The sequence below is a fragment of the Macrotis lagotis genome, chromosome 2 (assembly GCF_037893015.1).
Source record: "Macrotis lagotis isolate mMagLag1 chromosome 2, bilby.v1.9.chrom.fasta, whole genome shotgun sequence".
Classification (NCBI taxonomy): Eukaryota; Metazoa; Chordata; class Mammalia; order Peramelemorphia; family Peramelidae; genus Macrotis; species Macrotis lagotis.
Genome location: NC_133659.1, coordinates 288,526,699 through 288,547,443, shown reverse-complemented (window position 1 = coordinate 288,547,443; position 20,745 = coordinate 288,526,699). Strand labels below are relative to the sequence as shown.

The following is a 20,745-nucleotide window of genomic DNA, read 5'->3' as shown; positions in this document are numbered from 1 at the left end:
AGTGAGAGATCAATGGAGAGAGCAGAAGTGGTCACTAAGGAGTGAGTAACCTGAACGGAGATGAGTGCGATAAAGACTGAGATTTCTTCAATAGAATATTATAGATTAGAGAATAGTTAACTATGTGCCCCTCCTCCCTTGACAAAGCAGGTTCTGGGATATTGCTGAAGAGTCAACTGACCCCACCTTATCTGTTGAAGTCCAAATGTCCATTCCTGGGGCTGAAGAGATAATCTGGTTTCAGTTTGAATTATATGTTCTTTTCCTTAGATTAATTTACCATCTAGATTGTGAGGACCACATTCCTCATTAACAAGGGTGGGTCAGTTGGGGGGGGGGGTCATTAGGATAAATGTGATTCTTGGGTCTTTTGCTTTTGCCTTAATCTCTGTAATTGATTGGGGCCTGTTACTCAAGAAACAAATAAAGCTTTCTCTGCATACCTTGAGAGATCTCCAAAATTTATTTAAGTGGCAATTGTCCCACACAGTTTGGGGGCTCCTTCAGGGTTACATGCCCGTTGGGGACCTCAGCCTCTTAGGACTTGGCAAAAAGGTGCCCCTGCCCAAATTCTGGCAGTTTGCCATTTTCTGGGAAGCCTTGGTTTCCCCTCTATGCAAGTGATCCGAAGTGGAGAGACTCGATAAGAAGAGAACAGCAAACCTGCAGCAAGAACCTGACGGGTCAGTGAGGACAAAGAACAGTTATTAACTTCTGTGCACAAAGACCCAAAAGAGGGTAAGCCTAGACCTTGGAATCTGAAGGCACTAGATTCCTGGAGGCTCCATTTGGGTGACTGAAGGTTGGGGGTGACCCCTTCGGGTATGGGCACAGAGACTTGGATCTCTGAGGTTTCTGTCAATATATAAAATGGGAAAGGCCCTGTCCTAAGCCTTGCCCCATAGTAAATCAGATAAATAAGACGAAAATATAAATGGAAAAGTAAGAAGAAAATGATTAAGTATTGTTGTCTTGTATGGGGAAATAAAGATATAGGAGAAGGAATGCATTTGGTCTGCCTTTGGGAGGGAGAGATTGTCAGATGAAAGGCTGAAATATCCCCTCTCGGCATTCTTGGGACATCAGGAATTAACCATTGGTCTGTGTTTTGAAATTTTCAGTTTGGAAAATTCTGTTGCAATTTGTGTGAACTATGTTTGTGCCTCACCAGTCTTTATGTGTTTAGATTGTCTATTTTTTTTAGGTTTTCGTAAGGCAAATGGGGTTAAGTGGCTTGCCCAAGGCCACACAGCATGTAATTGTGTCTGAGACCGGATTTGAACCCAGGTACTCCTGAGTTGATGCTTTATCTACTGCTCCTAGATTGTCTATTTACTTGTGCGATTTGTTAAACAGGGAAAGGAGTAGTCAGCAATTTCCCCCAAAGAGTTCCTTGGGTAGCCTCATTTTGCTATTTTGGATTTTGAAGCAGTATTCATCTAACTCTCCCTGGCTCTCCCCTTGAGCTCGCTTTCTGCCTGGATAATATGGATAATATGATTCCTCATTCCTCACTCCTGGGTTGTCTCTTGAGCACTTAAAAGAGGGATTTTTATTATGATTAAAATGGAATGGATTATGGTGTTAAATTGACTGAGGCCAAACTCCTCACCCTGTTATTCTACCATTATGAGAAGCGCCCCCTTCCCTGTTTATGTTCCTTCCAGTTCTCCATGATTCTGTGGTGCTAGAATGTTTTTCCCCCACTATCTTTTAGAAAACAGACTAAGAGAGAGAGAGAGAGAGAGAGAGAGAGTTAATTCAGGAAGAATTAGGAAAATAAATGTTAAAAGGGACCTTATTTTTAAGTTAAAGAAACAGTGAATATCATAGAAAGAAATGCTATTTTTAATTTGGAAAAAAAAAAGGTTGTTAGAAAACAAATTTCGGAAAGACTAGAGAGTCAGGTTAATCCTAAAGTATATAATGTGGTTACCAAGATATGCCAGTATATGGGAAACTAAATAGTTAATCTTTTTCCAGAATGATATGGTAACATTAGAGCTTCAGGAGTTTATCAATTTAGAAACTGGTAATGTTGGTTATTACAGAAAATTATGGAACATGTAAGGATTTAAGAATAGAAGATCAACTGTCCCCCCAGAAAGGATTGTCCCTCTATAAAAGTTATTTAGCTTACTCTATTTGAAAAATGGGGGAACAGGGAATATTTTGATTAGACTAAGGGATTTTTCCCTACCTTCTCCAGGGTTTTAGCAGTTATAATCAAGAAATGCTAAATATTAAAAACTTGGAATGGAAAATGTATTGTCAAAAGTAGAATCATATCTGTGGTTTATATAGCTGTATAAGCTATGTGACTCTAGTTAAGAATAGTATGAATTAAAGTCAAGAAGAGCTAATGAAAAGGAATGGTGGAACAGTATATTAAGCTGTATAGTCTGGGTCAGAGATTCTGAGAGTACTGGGAAGAAAATCCAAACAGAGAGACAATTGGGGTTTTTGAACCATTTGTTAAGTATGGAAATTGGTTGAAGCACGTAGACAGAAGATTTGAGCAGGTTTGACTTTGTATACCAAAGATGGATTTTTGGGAACTTTGTAAAGTGGTTTACAAATCATTCTAAGAGGAGAAGGAAGTGGTTATGCAGCAGCCTCCACGTGGAAATCAGCCCCTCCCTCCCTGAGCCAGTGGTAGCTGTGCTAGGTGTACAGAGTTAAAGAAAGGTAGGGGGATTCTTAAAGGAGAAAAAAGGTGTGTTTTGGGGAGAGTTTAGAAGTTCAAAAGAAGAAAGAACCTTTAAGGGAAAGAGTGAGAAGTTAGAGGAGGGAAGATTTCCTATCCTTATTCTTTCCCCCTGTGTTGGGGAAGGGTTGGTGGGTTGGACAAGTGGTGGTCTCAATCCCATCTACCATCTTGTTAAGACTTGAACCCCAGACCTAGTCCACCTGAGAGCCCCACCCTCCTGTGGAGGTAGAGGGGGAGAGAGAGAAGAGACCTTAAGTACTTAAGCCTTAAAGGGAAAGAGACCCTATCACAAGTGAGATATGTGATAGGAAAGGAAAAATACATATAAAATCCAGGGGTTAGGAGATGCATTTATTAAAAGGAAATCACGCTTAATGAATATCTGATCTGGCCACATGGCCTTAAAGTAATGACTCTCACTATTTAGGGTTTCTGAACTAGAGTTTGGGGAAGCACACTGAGGGTTTTAAAAGAGGGATATTAATGTTGTAACATTCTGACAAAATTTGTATAGAATGGGAGGAATTAAATAACCTAGATTGTTAAATTAGTTTGGGATTATAAACTATTTTAACACTATGTAACTTCTGCAAGGAGTTAAGTGGTTTGGGATTTTAAATTTTATTGTAAACTTTATTGTAACACCTTTGGGTTAAAGAAAAGTGGTATTGGGTTGACTAAGAAGAGAAATACCTATGTTATCAGTGATGTTTACTGATTTCTTTTGGGAAAAAGCTCTAATTCGTTTTAATGTTAAGCCTAATAATGCTAAAAATGCCATTGTATTTTTATTTTGAATAGAGCATTTGGAATGTGAGTGCTGGATTCTCGGTATAAGGTACTCTAAAGTTTTATCACACTAAACTTTTAGGAAATTTAGTTGCTATTGATTGGGGTTTCAAATGTGATGCGTATGAGATTGGATTCTGAGAATTTGGGTAAAGAAACAAAAGTGTAAAGATCATGGGATATGCATTTTACTCTTGTTCCAAGGAGAATGAGATGTTTAAATAAGAATCTTATGATTAATGTATATTAGCAACGTATGTTTAATTCTAAAGAAGTCAAGAATGTGGACTTCTCTCTTGGTGACTGCAGACAGCTGATGGGGGCTCTGAATAAATGGCAATTGTGTGGTTCCCATTGTAAGGTAACTTACTGATGAATAAGATACTTTTATTAGTTATGTGATATCATTTTGTATCTGCAAAGAGATTATATTTGCAATATTTAATTATCTCTTGTGAATGTCATTTAAATACTGTATTGTTAAAATCTGGGATTAATGTCTGATTGCTTTGAAGGGCAATAAGAAAAATATGAAAAGTATGACTCTTTCTGAGATAGATCTGTGGGTTCATGAAAAATGTATTAATGGAGGGATTGCTTTGTATAATCTAGCAATTTGTGTGTTACTCTTAGTGAAATTAATAACACATGTTGGAAACTTAAAGCTACCTAAGGTGTTCTAATGGTTTTAAAGAATTCTGAAAAGTAATTTGTATGTTAGGGCGGCTAGGTGGTGCAGTGGATAGAGCACCAGCCCTGGAGTCAGGAAACTTGAGTTCAAATCAGACCTCACTTAATGATTATCTAGCTGTATGACCTTGGGCAAGTCAATTAATCCCAACTGCCTTGCCAAAACAAAAATAACCATTTGTATATTGAGGATGGATAGTAGGCAAACAAGTTTATGTATAGAGGTTTCTAACTATATATGTGAATTGGGAATGTCTTAGATCTACATATATATATTCCAAAGTAGTGATTGTTTGCTTTGAAGCAAAAGCATGTAATATGAGAAAGATCAACACAAGATAATTTGAGATTTTTCTGTGCAATCTCCTGGACAAAGGAGGCATTTATTTTTTGTAAGATACAAACAGGCAAGAGGGAGGTTTCTCTGGTTTAGGAGAATCTGATATGCCATCTTTATATAGAGATGGAGTAGATATGATTTCAGGCAAAGGGATGTCTCTAGTAAGAGGTAGGAGACAGGCCTGTAGGGCCAGTCACAGTTAGAATACCTGGTTTTAGGCAAAGACCCAGGAAGGATACTTAGAGCTTTAGGTAGGTGTTTCATTAAGATCATAATTGGAATTTAGTTAATTGTATTCCCTGGAAGTTCTAACTAGGTAAAACAACTATTTTAGATCATGGGACTTACTTTTCTCTTATATTAGATACCAAGATGGTCAATAAAAGGAAATGCTACTGGATAAATGTCATGTTTGTGGAGCCAAGGAAGCCAATGGGATAAAGATGTCAGGTGACAGAGATGGGCAGCCAAAGGGGTGGCTTGTCAGTATGGCCAAAATTGGACCCCTTTGACTTGATTTCTCCAAAATGATATTTGGATAATGTCTCACCTGGAAGAATAAATCTGGCCTAAGACATTTGACTTACCCACATGACCTCTGCCTGGATACTGACATTCAATACTTATATCTGTAAAGGAATTTTCCTTTAATGTCCTGGATCTTTATAGTTAGTTACTTAGCAAACTAGAAAAAGAAGTTTTAGTGAATTAGATCTAATAGCCAGAGATGGGTTGGGTGTCCGGCTCTGACACCTGCTATCAGTTACATGCTAAGATAGGAATTAAGTTTCCTTAGTTTTTGTCTTAGAGGAGATATTTAGGTAAGGAGAAGAATGGGAAATTCTTAGGATAATTGCAGTTTCAAGGTCTAGTTTAAGGAAAGGAATGTGAGTTAGATAAGTACACCAGGAAAGGGAAAATATATGAATATTTGGAGCAAAATTCATTTTGGTTAAGAATGTTTGAATCATTATTGTAATGAGAGCAAAGGTTAAAATTTTTTTATTTTAAACCAGATGCTGGGTACTCTTAGAACAAAGATGTGTTGAATGTATGTGTTATAAGCATGAGTCAATGTAATAATTCTCATTGGGAGTTTGCTCATGTAGTAAAATACTAATGGAAGTTTGTGTTAAAAGTGAAGTATGTGTGTCAGTTGGCAATAAGGCAAACTGTAAATTGTAATAAGCTCCAGAATCTCATTGTTTTGTGATGGAAACGTGTTTTGATCTGAATAACATGTTAAGCATTTTCTCTACCAGAAGACAAGGTCCCAACTAGTCACCAGAGCTGGAGAGGACTTTTTGGAACAGATTCAGAAGATGCTGAAGGACACTGATACCTTCAAGGGAGAAGAGGAGGAGAGACACTGGACCAGTTCATCTCCACCATCTCTCACCTATGTGTACACTGTTTATCTGTAACTTCTCCTTGACTCTGTAAGTGGAACACCCCTACTTATGTCCTTCTCTTTATGGAAAGGAGGTGCGGACGCAGGGTGGAAATGTTCTCCATTGAGAGAGAAAGAGGGAGATTATTGGGTGGCATGATTATATCTATATGAGTCTGTATATCCTATCTATGGAGAGTCTTATCTCTGATTTAGACACTGGGGCATTAGTAAAGGTGGGAGGAGAGTCTAGCTGACAGAAATCAATGTCCAGTCTTTTGGTGTAGTTAACTGTTGGTAGTTCACAGCAGTTTGAGAATTGGCCTTGAGTGGCAGTACCCCTGGGTCTGGTCTAGATTCTCAGTTCCTGGTCAGAGGTGCACTGTGGCACAGGATTCTGATCCAGAGGAGAGAAACACAGGTAGCATATGACTGAGTCATTTCAGAGTGACTATTGTTTATAACTGACTGACCAGGATATTTGCCTGGGGAGTAGCAAATGTCTGGACATGTCCAGAAGCAGGGTACACATATTCTGGACTGTACAATTTAGAGATAGGTGGCCTCAAACTCATGTGAGATTAATGATGGCAACTGGAGGACTTGTTAAGGGAAACTCTGATTATGAGTCAGTATGGACTTGCAAGAAAAGTGTGGAAATGGCCATTTGCAAGAAAAATAATTTAAGGAATATCACTAGGTATATTAGCTATTCTTGGGGTTGATCCAATGGCACAAAATCAGGAATTTGGTTTGATCAATTTTGGATCCAGGAAGACCTTTTTAAAGACATTGGTATAAAAACTTGCAGTGGAAAGAGGTGCAGTAACTCTGGAAATGTACCTATTATCATGATGATTATAGGGCTTATCTAAAAAGGGTCCCTTGGAAGTAAGGAGGTAATTAGGGAGTTGTTATTTAGACTTAAGGGCCTACTCAGAAATTTGAAGAAATCTCATCAAAATAAAAGAGGGATTGAGTGGGATAAAGTCTGAGATTTCTTCAGTAGAATATTATAGATTGGAGAATAGTTAACTATGTGCCCCTCTTCCCCTGACAAACAACTTCTGGGATATTTGTGAAGAGTCAACTGACCCCCCCTTTATCTGTTGAAGGCCAGATATCCATTCAATTCCTGGGGCTGAAGAGATAATCTGGTTTCAGTTTGAGTTATATGCTCTTTTCCTTAGATTAGTTTACCATCTAGATTGTGAAGACCACATTCCTCCTTAATGAGGGTGAGTCTGTGGTGGTGGTGGGGGTCAAGTTAGGATAAATGTGATTCTTGGGTCTTTTGCTTTTGCCTCAGTCTCTGTAATTGGTTGGGTCCCATTCCTCCAGAAATGAATAAAGCTTTCTCTTCATAATTTGAGAGATCTCCAAAATTAATTTAACTGGCAATTGTCCCACACAGAGATGACAACAGACCCTCTGAGCAGAGAATGGACAGAGAGAGAAAAGAAAAAAAAAACAGAAAACACTTTCTTCAGGCAAAGGACCAACAGAGGCAGGTACCAGTCTGTTCCAAGTAGGTCATTCTTCCCAGCTGGGCCAAAGTCTCTCTGTACATTTGTGGATTCTCTTCTGGTTACATCCAATCTGCCTTCTCCTCCTCTGTGACTCTACCACCACCATTCCAGGCCTTTTCTATTCCACTAAATTCCACAAGGTTGCTCAGACAGCCAGGCTAAATTCAATACACCTGAATTCAATTCCAACCTCAAACCTTTGTTAGTTTTGTGTGAGCCTGGGCAAATCACTTAACCTATTTCATTTGTAAAATAGGGATAATGATAGCATCTACTTCCTGTGTTAAGATCAAATGAAATCATGCTTGGTAGAGTGATCTATAAATGCTATTTTATTATCATCATCATTATTATTATTATTATTACTACTACTGAGGGCAGGACTCAGGTTTTACTCATTTTCATATTCTCATTTGAGTCTAGCAACGAATCTTGTACGTAATGGATGCCCAATAAATGTTTATTGAATTTTATTCTCTCCAGTATCCTTTCTCTGCTCTATTACATACCATATTCCTCACTAAATATATATATGTATATATATATATATATATATATATATATATATATATATATATATATATACTGCTTTTCCTCTTGCCTTGTCATTCTCTCTTCTCCTAGTATCATAAGGAATAGGCAGGCTTGGGAGAATTCCACAAAAATAGGGCATCTGTTAGTCTAGAGGGGAAATAGGACAAAGGGATATAAATCATCTTGGCATCCCAGCCGGCTGAGTATCGGGCCCGCGGATGGCAAGAGGTCAAGGCATGCTCCATGCAGTTGGTCACCAAGGAGAGGTCTGAACTGCAGTAACTTTGTATTTTGTCTGTATATTGGATCACTGTGGGAACAGAATAATAAAAAGGGGAAAGTTAACTTTGCTTGGATGTAGTGCCCCACCTTCCTCCCCCTCCCCACCTCTGGTTAGTATGCCCTTTGGAAGAAGGTACCAAAGTCCTGGTAGGTTTTTGGATTGGCAGAGGCCACAGCTGAGGCCATAGCTGGCTTGATCCTGTTCATCCCCCCTACAACTCAAGCTCAGAAATGAACCCTGCATCCACCAGACCATTTATCTACAAGACACTCTCACATTCAGCTCCCTACAACATGCAACTAAGAGAAGAGGGTTTGGATTTGGAATTAAAGGTTGTTTCAGCTTCTGTCTTTCTTCATATCCCCAGAGCTTAATCAGTCAGTAAACATTTATTAAGCTCTGTGCTAAGAGGTTTTGTCTTTACAAATATTTGCTTCTTACATCAGCCCTAAAGGTAATCGCAAATAGCTAACATTCATATATCATTTGCCATGTCCCAGACACTGTGCTAAGTAATCTATCTCATCTGGAAGATAAATGCTGCACCAGTGCTAAGCAAAGGAGCTACAAAGGATTGTGAAAGACAGTCCCTTCCCTCAATGAGTTCACAATCTGATCCTCAGCTGCACTGGAGGCAGCTGGTGGCATAGTGGACAAAGCAATGGGGTTATGGAGTTCAGATTTGGTCTTGAACAGTTTCTAGTTACACAAGCCTAGATTTGTTACTTAACCAATGATGATATTTGTCCTTCATTTTTGAAACGACATCAGGGAACTGATGCCATGACAAGCACATGAATTGGATTTGAGTTGGGGGTGGGGGTTCTCATGGCATCACTTCCCTGATGTCAGGGTCTTCTTCGAAAATGAAGGACAAAAAAAAATTACTTAACCCTTGTTTGTCACACTTTCCTCAAATGAAAAATGAAAATCGTAGTACCATCTCCCTCCCAAATGAGATAAATGACTTGTCACAGTGTATGGGACATGGTAAATGATATATAAATGTTAACTATTTGCTCTTACCTTGTAGGGTTGTAGAAAGGAGTAAATATTTGTTAAAACAAAAGCTCTTAGCACAGAGCTGGTAAATTGTAGGAGCTATATAAATGCTTATTCCTTTCTCTGCTTCTCTTAGCAGTGTTCCTGGATGCAGTAGGTGGAGGCTTGTTGACCATTGAGGTGGTTGGAATCTTACATTCTAATCTGAGCTCTATCCATCACTGACTTTGGGTCAGTCACTTAATTTCTAAGAGCCTCCATTTTCTCATCTATAAAATTGTTGGGATTGGATTCCATGGTCTCTAAGATGCCATATTTCTTCCGGATTTATCAGGCCCAGTTCCATTAGAGCAGGGCACGTGGGGCTTACTGACAAGGAGGGTACTTTCTGTTTCAGCTGAGAACTCTCTCCCAACTAAATCAAGGGAATGAATGGACGGGGATGACTCACTGGAATTGAAGAATGTCTGGCCGTAGCATTCCCTGACTTCAGGGTCCAATCGATTCCACAACTCTTGGTGGCTCTTTCCAAAAATCTCCTTATTGGTGATGTTGGTCCTAAAGAAGCCAGGCTCAATCATGGCAACCTTCACCCCAAAGTGGACAAATTCCCGCCTATGGTACAGATAGAATTGAAGCATACTATGAAAGGGCATGGAGGAATAGACTGAAAATTGAAGGATCAAAAATAGAGTCTTGGGATAGATTGGGAGAGGATAGGGTGGAGCAGAAGTTAAGGGGGGACATAGCAATAATAATGCCCTTGCCAAGCATATAATTACATGGAGGCTCCGAGTCCTATTGGATGATCTTTAGGTTCTTCACCATGGCCCTCAGAGACAATAAAAACAATATAAATGGGATTTGTGAGCTTGGGCAAGTTACAAGCTCTCAGTTTCAGGGGCATCATCTGTGAAATGGGGACAATAATACAATGTAATGCCTACCTTATGGGGCTGTTATGGGGAACGTACTTTAAAATCTTAAAGAGATATAAAAATAAGATTTTTAATATCATTATTTTTATGGAAAGCAGCTGAGTGGGAAAGTAGGATAAACAGGAGGGTACAGGGGCTTGGGATGGAACCATATAGGAGGAAGCAATTAAGAAGTGGTAACCACAACCTCAACAGGTGATATGGGTCAGTTAACACTGGCTGGGAGGTGGTGAGAGTCTTCACTGAAGGTACAAGTGGGAGAAGCAACCCCAGGGTAGTCCCATTACCTGAGACTGTCGGTGAAAGCCTCAACACCATATTTAGAAATGCAGTAGCCACCACCAAAGGGAGACAGCCGGCCCATGACACTGGAGACATTGACAATCCTACCTCGGGCCTTCCTCACCAGGGATAATAGGCTCAATGTCACCTCAATCATACCAATGAGGTTCACATCAATCACTTTCTGGAAGTCTTCTTTGATCAGCCACTCATTGGGGGCAGAGGGTAAGGAGATGCCAGCATTATTCACAAGGCCCCAGAGCCCTGGGAAGAGTGGGAAGCTCTGGTTAGGACCCTCCTGAGGGGTTAGCAAGAATCAGTGCTGTCTTAATTCAAATTAAATTAAGTCATATTTATTAGGTACAGATCATTGGCATTCCTGGGTTCTTACTGCAAGGAGACACTTCTATTACCTTTGAAGACCTCACATTTGAAGTGGGAGAGATAACACTTGAAAGCATAAACCCAAAAGAACCCTTGGGGATCACTATCTGTAACATTCTCATTTGGCAGATAAGGAAACTGAGGCACAGGAAAGTATGGAGACTTGTCCATGTTCACAAAACTGGTTAGTTGCCTCTCCTTAAATATGCTTCTACAGAAAGCAGTTCTGAGGTGAATGTTGGGTAGTGTGGAATGGGATCTACTTAGAAGCATTATGGAAATCCAGAAGTAAGGACAAGATTATGAAGGGGGGAAGGGTTAACTAGGGGAGACTCCATAGAGGAGGTAAGTTCATTGAGGTACTGATTGATGGTCAGATTTAATTTGTCAGAAAAACTGATGGGGCAGCATGAGTGACCAGAGAAACAAGTGAAAAACAGTTGAGTTAGGATTGAGGGAAAACTAACCTCAGGGCTGGAGACTTCTAAAATTGTGTGAGTTACGTAAGAAGGACTGATTGGGATTGGTGAGCAAATTAGTTTTATGCATAAATCTGGTTTTAATGTTCTGGAATCCTTCTAAACTCTCTTCCCTAGCTTGGTCAGGCACTCCTAAACTTATCTTTATTTATGATCAATATAGTTCCAGAAAAAAAGATGATAAACTATAACTCAAAGAGAAGAGGTAGACTAGAAATACAGAATGTTGTACATACTGTTTAACAATGGTTGCATTACCAGTTGCTTTGCTTAACTTTTTGGTTGCTTCTTTTGTTACAAGGGAGGGTTTTCTACTGTGCTATAAAAAATGATGAACTTGGGGCAGCTAGGTGGTCTAGTGGGGGGCGGCTAGGTGGCCTAGTGGATAAAGCACAGGCCTTGGAGTCAGGAGTACCTGGGTTCAAATCTGGTCTCAGACACTTAATAATTACCTAGCTGTGTGGCCTTGGGCAAGCCGCTTAACCCCATTTGCCTTGCAAAAACCTAAAAAAAAAATGATGAACTCAATGATTTTAGAAAAACATGGAGAGGCAGCTAGGTGAGTGAATGGAGTAACAGCCCTGGAAGTCAGGAGGACCTGAGTTCAAATCTGATTTCAGACACTTAATTTCCAAACCGTGTACCTTTAGGCAAGTCACTTAACCCCAATGCCTTGCAAACAAAAAAGAAAAGAGAAAAAGAAAAAGATGGAAAGACTTGCAAGAAACCATGAAGACCAAAGTGAGCAGAACCAAGATAACACTGTATACAGTAACACCTGTTTAAGAACACCTTTGACTGTCAGATCTATGAAGAAAGGGAAGAATTTATGATGAACTATGTTGAGAGAAGGTAGACCAGGAATAAACAGTAGGTTTGCAGTTTCATGTGCAATTATCTTTTTTATTATTCTGTTATAGAAATTCTTATTTTACTTAAAAATAAAACAAAATTTTTAAAAAATTAAAAATTTTTTTTTTAAAAAAAGAGGGTTCTGTAATTGGGGATGACTGGCATTTTTTAAAAGATTTCAGAAAACTTTGCTAAAACAAATACATACTTATTTAATTTTAAAAATTGTTAGATGGCCTTCTCTCCTCTAACCCACACAGACAGGACTAAGTATGTCACAATTTCAAGAGAGGCTATATGATAAAGTACAAAGAGCACCAACTCAGGATAAATTCGGCTCCAATCCCATCTCCGATATTTTATAGTGGTCCTTGGGTAAATCATTTACTATCTCTAAACTTCTTTTTACACACACACACACACACACACACACACACACACACACACACATCCCTTGACTAGACCCTACCTCAGTCTATCATCCTATATCTCTCCTTTTCTCATCTAAACTCATAGAAAAAGATGCCTATACTCATTGACTCTACTTCTTTTCAATCTCCACTCAACCTTTTGCAAATTAGATTCATACCTTGTCATTCAAAGGAAATTTCTCTCTCCAATCTACCAGCAATTTCTAATTGTCAAATCTCATGGTCTTTTCCCAGCCCTCATTCTCCTAGGCTTCTCTGGATATTGGTTTTTTTTTTAATTTTTTTAGGTTTTTTTTTCAAGGCAAATGGGGTTAAGCGGCTTGCCCAAGGCCACACAGCTAGGTAATTATTAAGTATCTGAGACCAGATTTCAACCCAGGTACTCCTGACTCCAGGGCTGGTGCTTTATCCACTGCGCCACCTAGCTGCCCCTTCTCCAGATATTGTTGACCTAGCCTCACTGATTCCTCTTACTTTCAGCCTCTTCTAGAGTTTTGAGAACACTGTTTCCTTTGTTGATTACCATTCTCCCCGATTGTCACTGTACCACAAGACTCTGTCTTGGGCTCTCTTTTCTTTCTCTTTCTCCTCTCCTTTCAGAATTTAAAAATTCAAATGAAAGTATTAAGAAATAAATATGTCCTCAATCTAAACTTCTTCCAAATTCACTGATTAGTTAGTAATCAAATTTCATCCTTTCTTATGACACAATAATATTTCATCCCATTCTTTATTCAGCCCTTCCACAGTTGGTGGGTACTCTTTAGATAACAATTCTTTGCTGCTTTAAAATGAACTGCTATAAATATTTTGTAAATTCTTAGTTTGTTTTGCTGAAGACTAATCCCCTATCTGCATCTACCCTCCTTCCCGTTTTCCCTTTCCCTCTTATTTCCCCTGTTGAGTAAAATCTATTTTTCTACTCAATTCTGTGTTTGTACATACATTTGTGTGTGTGTGTGTGTTCTTCCTATCTTTGACCAGTTCAGATGAATTGAAATTCGAGTTACCTGTTTCCCTTACCACTTCCTCCTTGATTTCTACTTATCCATCCCATTATATGAGATGATTTTCCTTACGCTTCCTTTCTCTTCCCTTTTACCATCAGTGATCCATTCCACACCTAACACTTTTTAAAATTAAATAAGTATGTATTTGTTTTAGCAAAGTTTAAAAATCATTAAAACATAACAGAACCACTCCCAAGTCTTTGGTCTATTTAGATTCCCTCTATGATCTTTAATAATACTAATAGGGTCATAATGTATACTTTAAAGATTAAATGACTATCAGCTGAAGAATGTTAATCTATATCTGATCATAAAATTGTCCTTGTTCAAGATGCTTATAAATGTTTTTCAAAATATCTTGGGTAGAGACACATTCAAGGGCATGAAGAGAGAATGTCAATTTGAAGCTCTCTCTTTCTAATCATACAGACAGTGCTTAAATTTAGAACAATGACAAATTAATCTTAAAAATTATTTCTGGGGCGGCTAGGTGGTACAGTGCATAGAGCACCGGTTCTGGAGTCAGGAGTAACTGAATTCAAATCTAGCCTCAAATGCTTAATAATTACCTAACTGTGTGGCCTTGGGCAAGCCACTTAACCCCATTGCCTTGAAAAATCTAAAAAAAAGGGGGGGGGAATAAGAGGAAGGTAGATTAAGGGAGAGAGTGGTTCTAAGGAAAACAAAGTCAGTAATTTAAAATATATATTTATACTAACTTTTTTTTTCTGAAACAGAAAAGAATTTAATCTGAAGGGGTGCTCTCCAATTAGGGAAGGAATAACAAGTAATGGTACCTTGCCGTCTACATGTGATAGAATACTATTGGGCTGTAAGAAATGATGAAGGTCCACGTCCAGAGAAAAAAAATCAGGGAATCTGAATGCATACTATGATCACTTTTAAATAACTTCCCTAATGTTTTTCCTTCCTATCTCATGGTTTTCTGCCTTTCCTCATTGTCTGATTCCTCTTCCACAACATGACTAATATGTAAATTAAAAAAAGTTTGTGCTTAATTTTCAAAGACCATGACATCAGGGAGGTAATGGCTTGAAAAGCAGATGGATTGGATTTGAGTAAGGGGCTGGGGGCTGTGCTAGGTCACCAGTCCCACTTTCTCCTCCAGAGCCATCTGGGACCAATGGCCAGATATGAACCAGGATGACTGGAGATGGTCCTGGATGTGGAATAGACAGGGTTAAATGACTTGCCCAAGGTCACACAGCTAGTAAAAGTAAAATGCTTGAAGCTGGATTAGAACTTTTATCCTCTATGCCACCTAGCTTTATGATGTTACTAGATTGTTCTCTGCCATGGGGAGGGGGAGGGAGGAGGGAAGAGAGGATAGTAGAAAAATGTGCAACTCATAAATTTGCAAATGGATGAATGTTGAAAAACTACCATACTATGTAATTATAAAAATAAAGTAAAATTTCAATTAAAATAATTTTTTATAACTTGGAATATAAGTAAGAAAAAAAAAAGAAAAATGATCAAGGGAATGTTTTCAGACAAACCTCTAAAGACTTATGGGGATTCCCACACAGTGAAATAAGCAGAGCCAGGAGAATAAGTTTGTAATAGTGACAACAGTATTGTAATGTTAAAAGGCTTTGAAAGCCTCAGAACTCAGGTCAGTTTAATGACCAATCATGATTCCAGAGGACTAATGATAAAACATGCCATTCATATTCTGTTAAAGAGATGACTCAGAATAAAGAATGTGTGTGTGTGTGTGTGTGTGTGTTTTCATTCATTCTCAGTTGGGGGTGGAGTGGGATGGGAGAGAAAGTAGATTTTTACTGATTAAAAAATTTTTAATTAAAACAAAAGGAATATAAATTCCTTGAAAGTAAGGATTGTCTCATTTGTATGTATTGCCTCAAATTCCCTAACAGTAGGCATTTAATAAATGCTAAGTGATTAGCTATACTCCTGTGAAATTTTAACTCTACAATTTCTTGGCTAGGTAATTTTAAGGAGTTCATCTCTTCAGGGCTCAGTTTTTTCATCAATAAGTGAAGGGGTTGAACAATCAAAGGATTTTGACTTTCCTTACATCATGGATCCTTTAGGTGGTCTGATGAAACCTATGGACCTCTTTTTAGAATGGTATTTTTAAGTGTGTAAAATAAAATATAAAGGAAATCAATATTGACAGTTATCAAAATTAAATATATTAATATGTGTGTCTATATTTGATCTATATAAGATCAGAATCCAGGCTAAGAACTCCTACTTACTAGCTCTAAATTCTATTTTCTCATCTGTTCTTGAATCACCCATGGTACATTTATTCTCTAAGAACTGGAAAGATCTTCCAGAGGTCCCACCACTCTTCCCCTGATAACTGACCTCTCAAATAAAGATAGAGGATAGCTTAGACCTTAAAACATAACTTCCCTCTCTCCTTCAGCAAACTGGGGTCTTTGCAAAGTCATCTCCTCAGATCTAGGAAAAGTAATGTCCCCTCAAATATAGAATAACCCTTTAGGAAGTCTTGGAGTATGCATTCTCCTATCACTTAGCCTGCCAAGCCTTACTTTTTTTAGTTTTTAACCTGGTCACTCCCTAGCACTGAGTCCTATATACAAAAAACAAAAACAAAAACAAAACAAAAAAAAAACAACCTCTGTCCTGAGAACTCTAGAGATATAAATATGAAAGAGATGACAGGGGCAGCTAGGTGGATCAGTGGATAGAGCATTGGCCCTGGAGTCAGGTGTATCTGAGTTCAAATCTGGTCTCAGACACTTAATTACCTAGCTGTGTGGCCTTGGGCAAGCCACTTAACCCCATTTGCCTTGCAAAAAGCAAAGGAAAAAAAAAAGATGACAAGGGACAGCTAGGTGACTCAGTAGATAGAGCACCACTCCAGGGGCTGGAGGACCTGAGTTCAAATCCAACCTCAGACAATAATTATGTAGCTGTGTGATCTTGGGTAAGTCACTTAACCCTACTGTCTTGCAAAAACCATAACAACAATAATAATAACCTTGCAGTATGACCTTGGGCAAGTCACTTAACCCCATTGCCTGGCTAAAAGAGAAAAGAAAAAAGAAAGAGAAGATAGCTTTACCTTGAGGTCCAAGCAGAGGACAATGGAGAGAAACAAGGGATACAAGTGACTGAGGAAAAAGGAATTGATGAGGCTGATGATAGAACTGGACCTTGAGGACTCCAGTAGAATAAAACCATTATAAGTTTAATCATGTCCTGCCTCTCTCTATAGGAATTTGTTTCTCTTTTACTGACCAAACTATTTCCATCCATCTGCTCAGATCATACCTCTCTTTCTTGATCCATACCTGAAATGGACTCCCTTCTTCACCAGGTCTGTTTGTTGAAATCTCTCCTTAATGAAATCTTTTTTGACTTCCCTAACTAAAAATGATAGCAGCCTCTTAAAATTTTCTCAGAGATTTTGATTCTTTTCCTTTGAACTTCTCTCATTGTCTTTTGTATTATTAATTATTTGAGTACATATAATCTCCATATGATATTGTCAAAACTCATTAAAAGTGAAAACTGTGTCTTATTTTAACTCGTATGGTACTTTTCACATAACTGTTACTTTACAAATGTCAGATTGAATTTCTTCCCAGAAACAAATTGAATAAAGAAATCTAGGTGCTACCTTTGTTTCCCACACGCTCTTTCACCCACTGGGCAGCTGCATTGATGCTCTCAGTCTTAGTTACATCTAGGATCACTGTCTCCACCCTGTCCGAAGTCCGGCGTCTCAACTGCTCAGCCCCCTCCTCTGTTAAACAGGCTGCCAGCACCCTCAGACCTCGAAGGTCCAGCTGTTTAGTTAGGAGGTTTCCAAATCCAGAGTCACAGCCCGTGATGAAGACAAATTTGTCTTCAAGGTTATTCACCAATTGCCTCTCCTGGTACCAGCGAAAGAGATAGTAGAGGCCAACGAGGCCAACCAGGTAGAGCCACATGGCTGTAAGAGAGAGAATGTAGAACAGTCAAGGAAGGAGTTTGACATTTATCCTTCTGAGAGGTTTTGATTGTATTCCTTGATAAGGTTTATACAAATTAAGAAACTGCCTTGGTTGATAATACCATACCCATGTGTGAGACCTGATTTTCTCTTAGATTTGTTATCACTGCTCCAAGCCAAGCCTTCCATGGTGCCACCCAGAGACTGTTCTTTAAGAAAACTTCACCCCTCCCTCTTCCCACACATACCCACAGAAATCTTGGTTGACTAAAATCATTCTTGGAAAAGAGCTGCCCCAGACCCACATCTCCCTGAAAATTCAGTCCTATAATGTAATCTAACCTAAGCACTGCAATATTTTCTGTGTAAATAATTATACCTGTTTGTTGAAAATTTCTTCAGGAAGGGCACTGTTTCTCAGTTCTGAATCTCCAACGCTCTGCACTGTGATCTTTTCAGTGACGAGGAGTAGCTATCCATGACCCAGACACCGTACAAAATAAAAAGCAAAATTGGCTGTGTTTTACCCTGGCATTGTATCCCTCTCCATTTTCTCCTAGGCTGGTAGAACAGTGCAAATTAAAATCAGGGGACCTGCATTCAAATAGCAACCATTCCTACTATTACTTACAACTTCCCATTATAAGAGATATAGATCTTCATCTATATTAGATCCTTGGTTTCCCTATGTATAAAATCAACACACTGATCTAAATGAATTCTGATTTCCCTTCTCCATCTAAAAGTTGGACTCCTATGATTCACCCCTTCCCAATTAATTCAGTCACCTATAAGCTCTCCATAGTAATACCCCTCACCTTAAGATAGGATTTTCCCCTCTTTTCGTCCATCAAAAATTCTGAGAGCAGGAGAGGGAAAAGGGAAAAGGAGAGGAGAAAAATGAATGGGAGAGTGAGGCAGGGAACTTCCCTGGCAGATATTAAAATATTATACAGCAGCTGCTGCAATTGCTCCTACTATTTTTCTTTTTCTCATTGTTGTTGACCAAAAAAGGGGATAGTTAGTTTTTAAAAAAATAGTATTAGAAGAAAAGTGTCCCCTCCTTATCTCTTGGTGGGGTCCCAGAAGAGACAGCATTGGTTGGGTGTGAGGGAGAAAGAGGGAGAAGTTACTCACAGAGTCTCTGCTTTCAATAGCAATCCTATTCACTCTGTCCTCTAGAGTTTTAGTATGTGAAATTTGGAAGTAGAGAGAGAGAGAAAGGTCTTTTCGTTCCATTATCAACTCAAAGCCCCAGACCCCACCCTCCACAGCCTGGGGGATGACCCAAGGAGAACAAGGATGGGTAGGGACTGGCTGTTAACTCCTGACGTGAACTTGAGATTCTTCCTCAAAGACCGAGGCCCCTCCCTGCTTCCTGTGGCAGCTATCTGATCTCTACCTTGAACTTTGGAGAAAGGGGTGGGGGAAAAAGAACTCAGTATTATTGGATAATGGGAGAAGAGATTTCAAACACTGTGTGTGTGTGTGTGTGTGTGTGTGTGTGTGTGTGTGTGTGTGTGTGTTTGGGAGGGGGTTATAGTAATCCTGCTAAATCCCTCATTTTGAGTTGGCTGAAGGGAAGTAGGTTTAGGATTGCAACTCAATATTTTTAAGTGAAAAATTTTACTTTTTATTTTTTCCAATTAAATGTAATAACCAGCTTTTAAAAATGTATCATTTTAACATTTTTTCTTTAAAATTTTGATTTTCAAATTCTTTTCCTCCCATTCACTGAGAAAGCAAGATGATATCAATTATACATTTGAAATCATGTAAAATATTTCCATATTAGTCATAGTGCAAAAAAAAAGCAAAACAATTACACTTTAATTTGTACTCAGAGTTCAACAGTTTTCTCTCTGGAGGAAGATAGTATTTTTTAGAACCATCTTGGATTTGCCAAATGTTTCACAATTGATGATCATTAGAACACTGCTGTTATTGTGTCCAATGATCTCCTGACTGTCCTTATTTCACTTCACATGAATTAACATGAGTCTTGTATGTTTTCCTGAAACCATTCTTCATCATTTCCCAAAGCACAATGGTATTCATAACAATCATATGTCATAACTTGTTCAGGGATTGCCCAATTCATGAACATCCTCTCAATTTCCAATTTTTTGTTACAACAAAAAGAGCTGCAATCATTTGAGCCTAGTTTCATGTTGTTACCTGGGAAGATCAAACCAGTTCACTATGTCACTAACAATCCATTAGTGTACCTATTTTCCCTTCATCACCTCCAGCATTTGTTATTTTTATAGGTGTGAGTTGGTACCATTCGTTTTTCTTTTTTTTTAATTTTAATTTACATTTTTATTTATTTACACATTACTAAAATACTCTTCTTGTAAAAGTAAGCATAACCCCCCCTCCCCCACAAAGATAAAAACCTCATGAGAAATAAAATGAAAGACTGAGAGGAAAAAATGTGCTTCAGTCTGTGTTTTGATACCATCAGCTCTATCAATGGGTAGATAGCATTCTTTATCATACATCCATCAGAGAAGTTACTTCCATATTTTTCCACAGTTGCTGTCGCTGCTTGTAATTCTCTCCATCCATTCCTCCCTACAACCATTTATTATATTTTCTCTCTCCTTTCAGTCTGTCTCTTTTCAAAAATATGTTGTGCATTGGCCCTGGGGCCAAGAGACCCCAAGCCTACATCCCACCCCAGAAGCCCAGCAACCACCTGGTCCTGTGGCCCTGGACAGGCCACCCAATCCCATGACCTTGCAAAAAGTAAAAAAGATGGGGCGGCTAGGTGCCATAGTGGATAGAGCACCGGCCTTGGAGTCAGGAGTACCTGGGTTCAAATCCGGTCTCAGACACTTAATAATTACCTAGCTGTGTGGCCTTGGGTAAGCCACTTAACCCCATTTGCCTTGCAAAAACCTAAAAAAAAAAGTACAAAAGAAAATGTATTATATATGACTACCCTCTCCTAAGATCTACACTCTCTTCAATCACTTACATACCTCTCCCCTCCCCCTGTCCCCTTTCTCCCATCTGCTCTCTACTTTTTCTTTGATTTCTATACTCTATTATGTATGTTGTTTCCTCTCTGAGTCATTTCTGATGAGAATGAAGGTTCCCTCATTGCCCTTCCATACCACTACAAAAGCTATTTCTTGACTC

The 20,745-nt window shown here is 38.8% G+C and overlaps 1 protein-coding gene and 1 long non-coding RNA gene across 2 annotated transcripts; one reads left to right on the top strand and one right to left on the bottom strand.

The window, feature by feature from the left end:
* Positions 1-354: 354 nt before the first annotated feature.
* LOC141515069 (uncharacterized) lies at positions 355-7,963 on the top strand. Its single transcript, XR_012476215.1, has 3 exons — positions 355-738; positions 5,792-5,968; positions 7,334-7,963. It is a non-coding gene; the product is annotated as an uncharacterized LOC141515069 (long non-coding RNA).
* Positions 7,377-18,858, bottom strand: RDH16 (retinol dehydrogenase 16). Its single transcript, XM_074226338.1, has 7 exons — positions 18,736-18,858; positions 17,978-18,070; positions 17,284-17,598; positions 10,493-10,751; positions 9,719-9,882; positions 8,029-8,292; positions 7,377-7,982 (listed from the first exon to the last, which is right to left on the bottom strand). Exons 3-6 carry the CDS (start codon positions 17,594-17,596, stop codon positions 8,075-8,077), a joined length of 954 nt encoding a protein of 317 aa, XP_074082439.1. The 5' UTR covers positions 17,597-17,598; positions 17,978-18,070; positions 18,736-18,858; the 3' UTR covers positions 7,377-7,982; positions 8,029-8,074.
* Positions 18,859-20,745: the final 1,887 nt, after the last annotated feature.

What these genes read in the sequence shown, in the direction of transcription:
- RDH16 (XM_074226338.1), bottom strand. Translation starts at nt 17,596, where the DNA reads ATGTGGCTCTACCTGGTTGGCCTCGTTGGCCTCTACTATCTCTTTCGC. An exon ending in AGAGCGTGTGGGAAACAAAG is followed by an intron (nt 10,752 to 17,283) that starts GTAGCACCTAGA and finishes CACTCTTCCCAG; the next exon opens with GGCTCTGGGGCCTTGTGAAT. An exon ending in GCTTTCACCGACAGTCTCAG is followed by an intron (nt 9,883 to 10,492) that starts GTAATGGGACTA and finishes TCTGTACCATAG; the next exon opens with GCGGGAATTTGTCCACTTTG.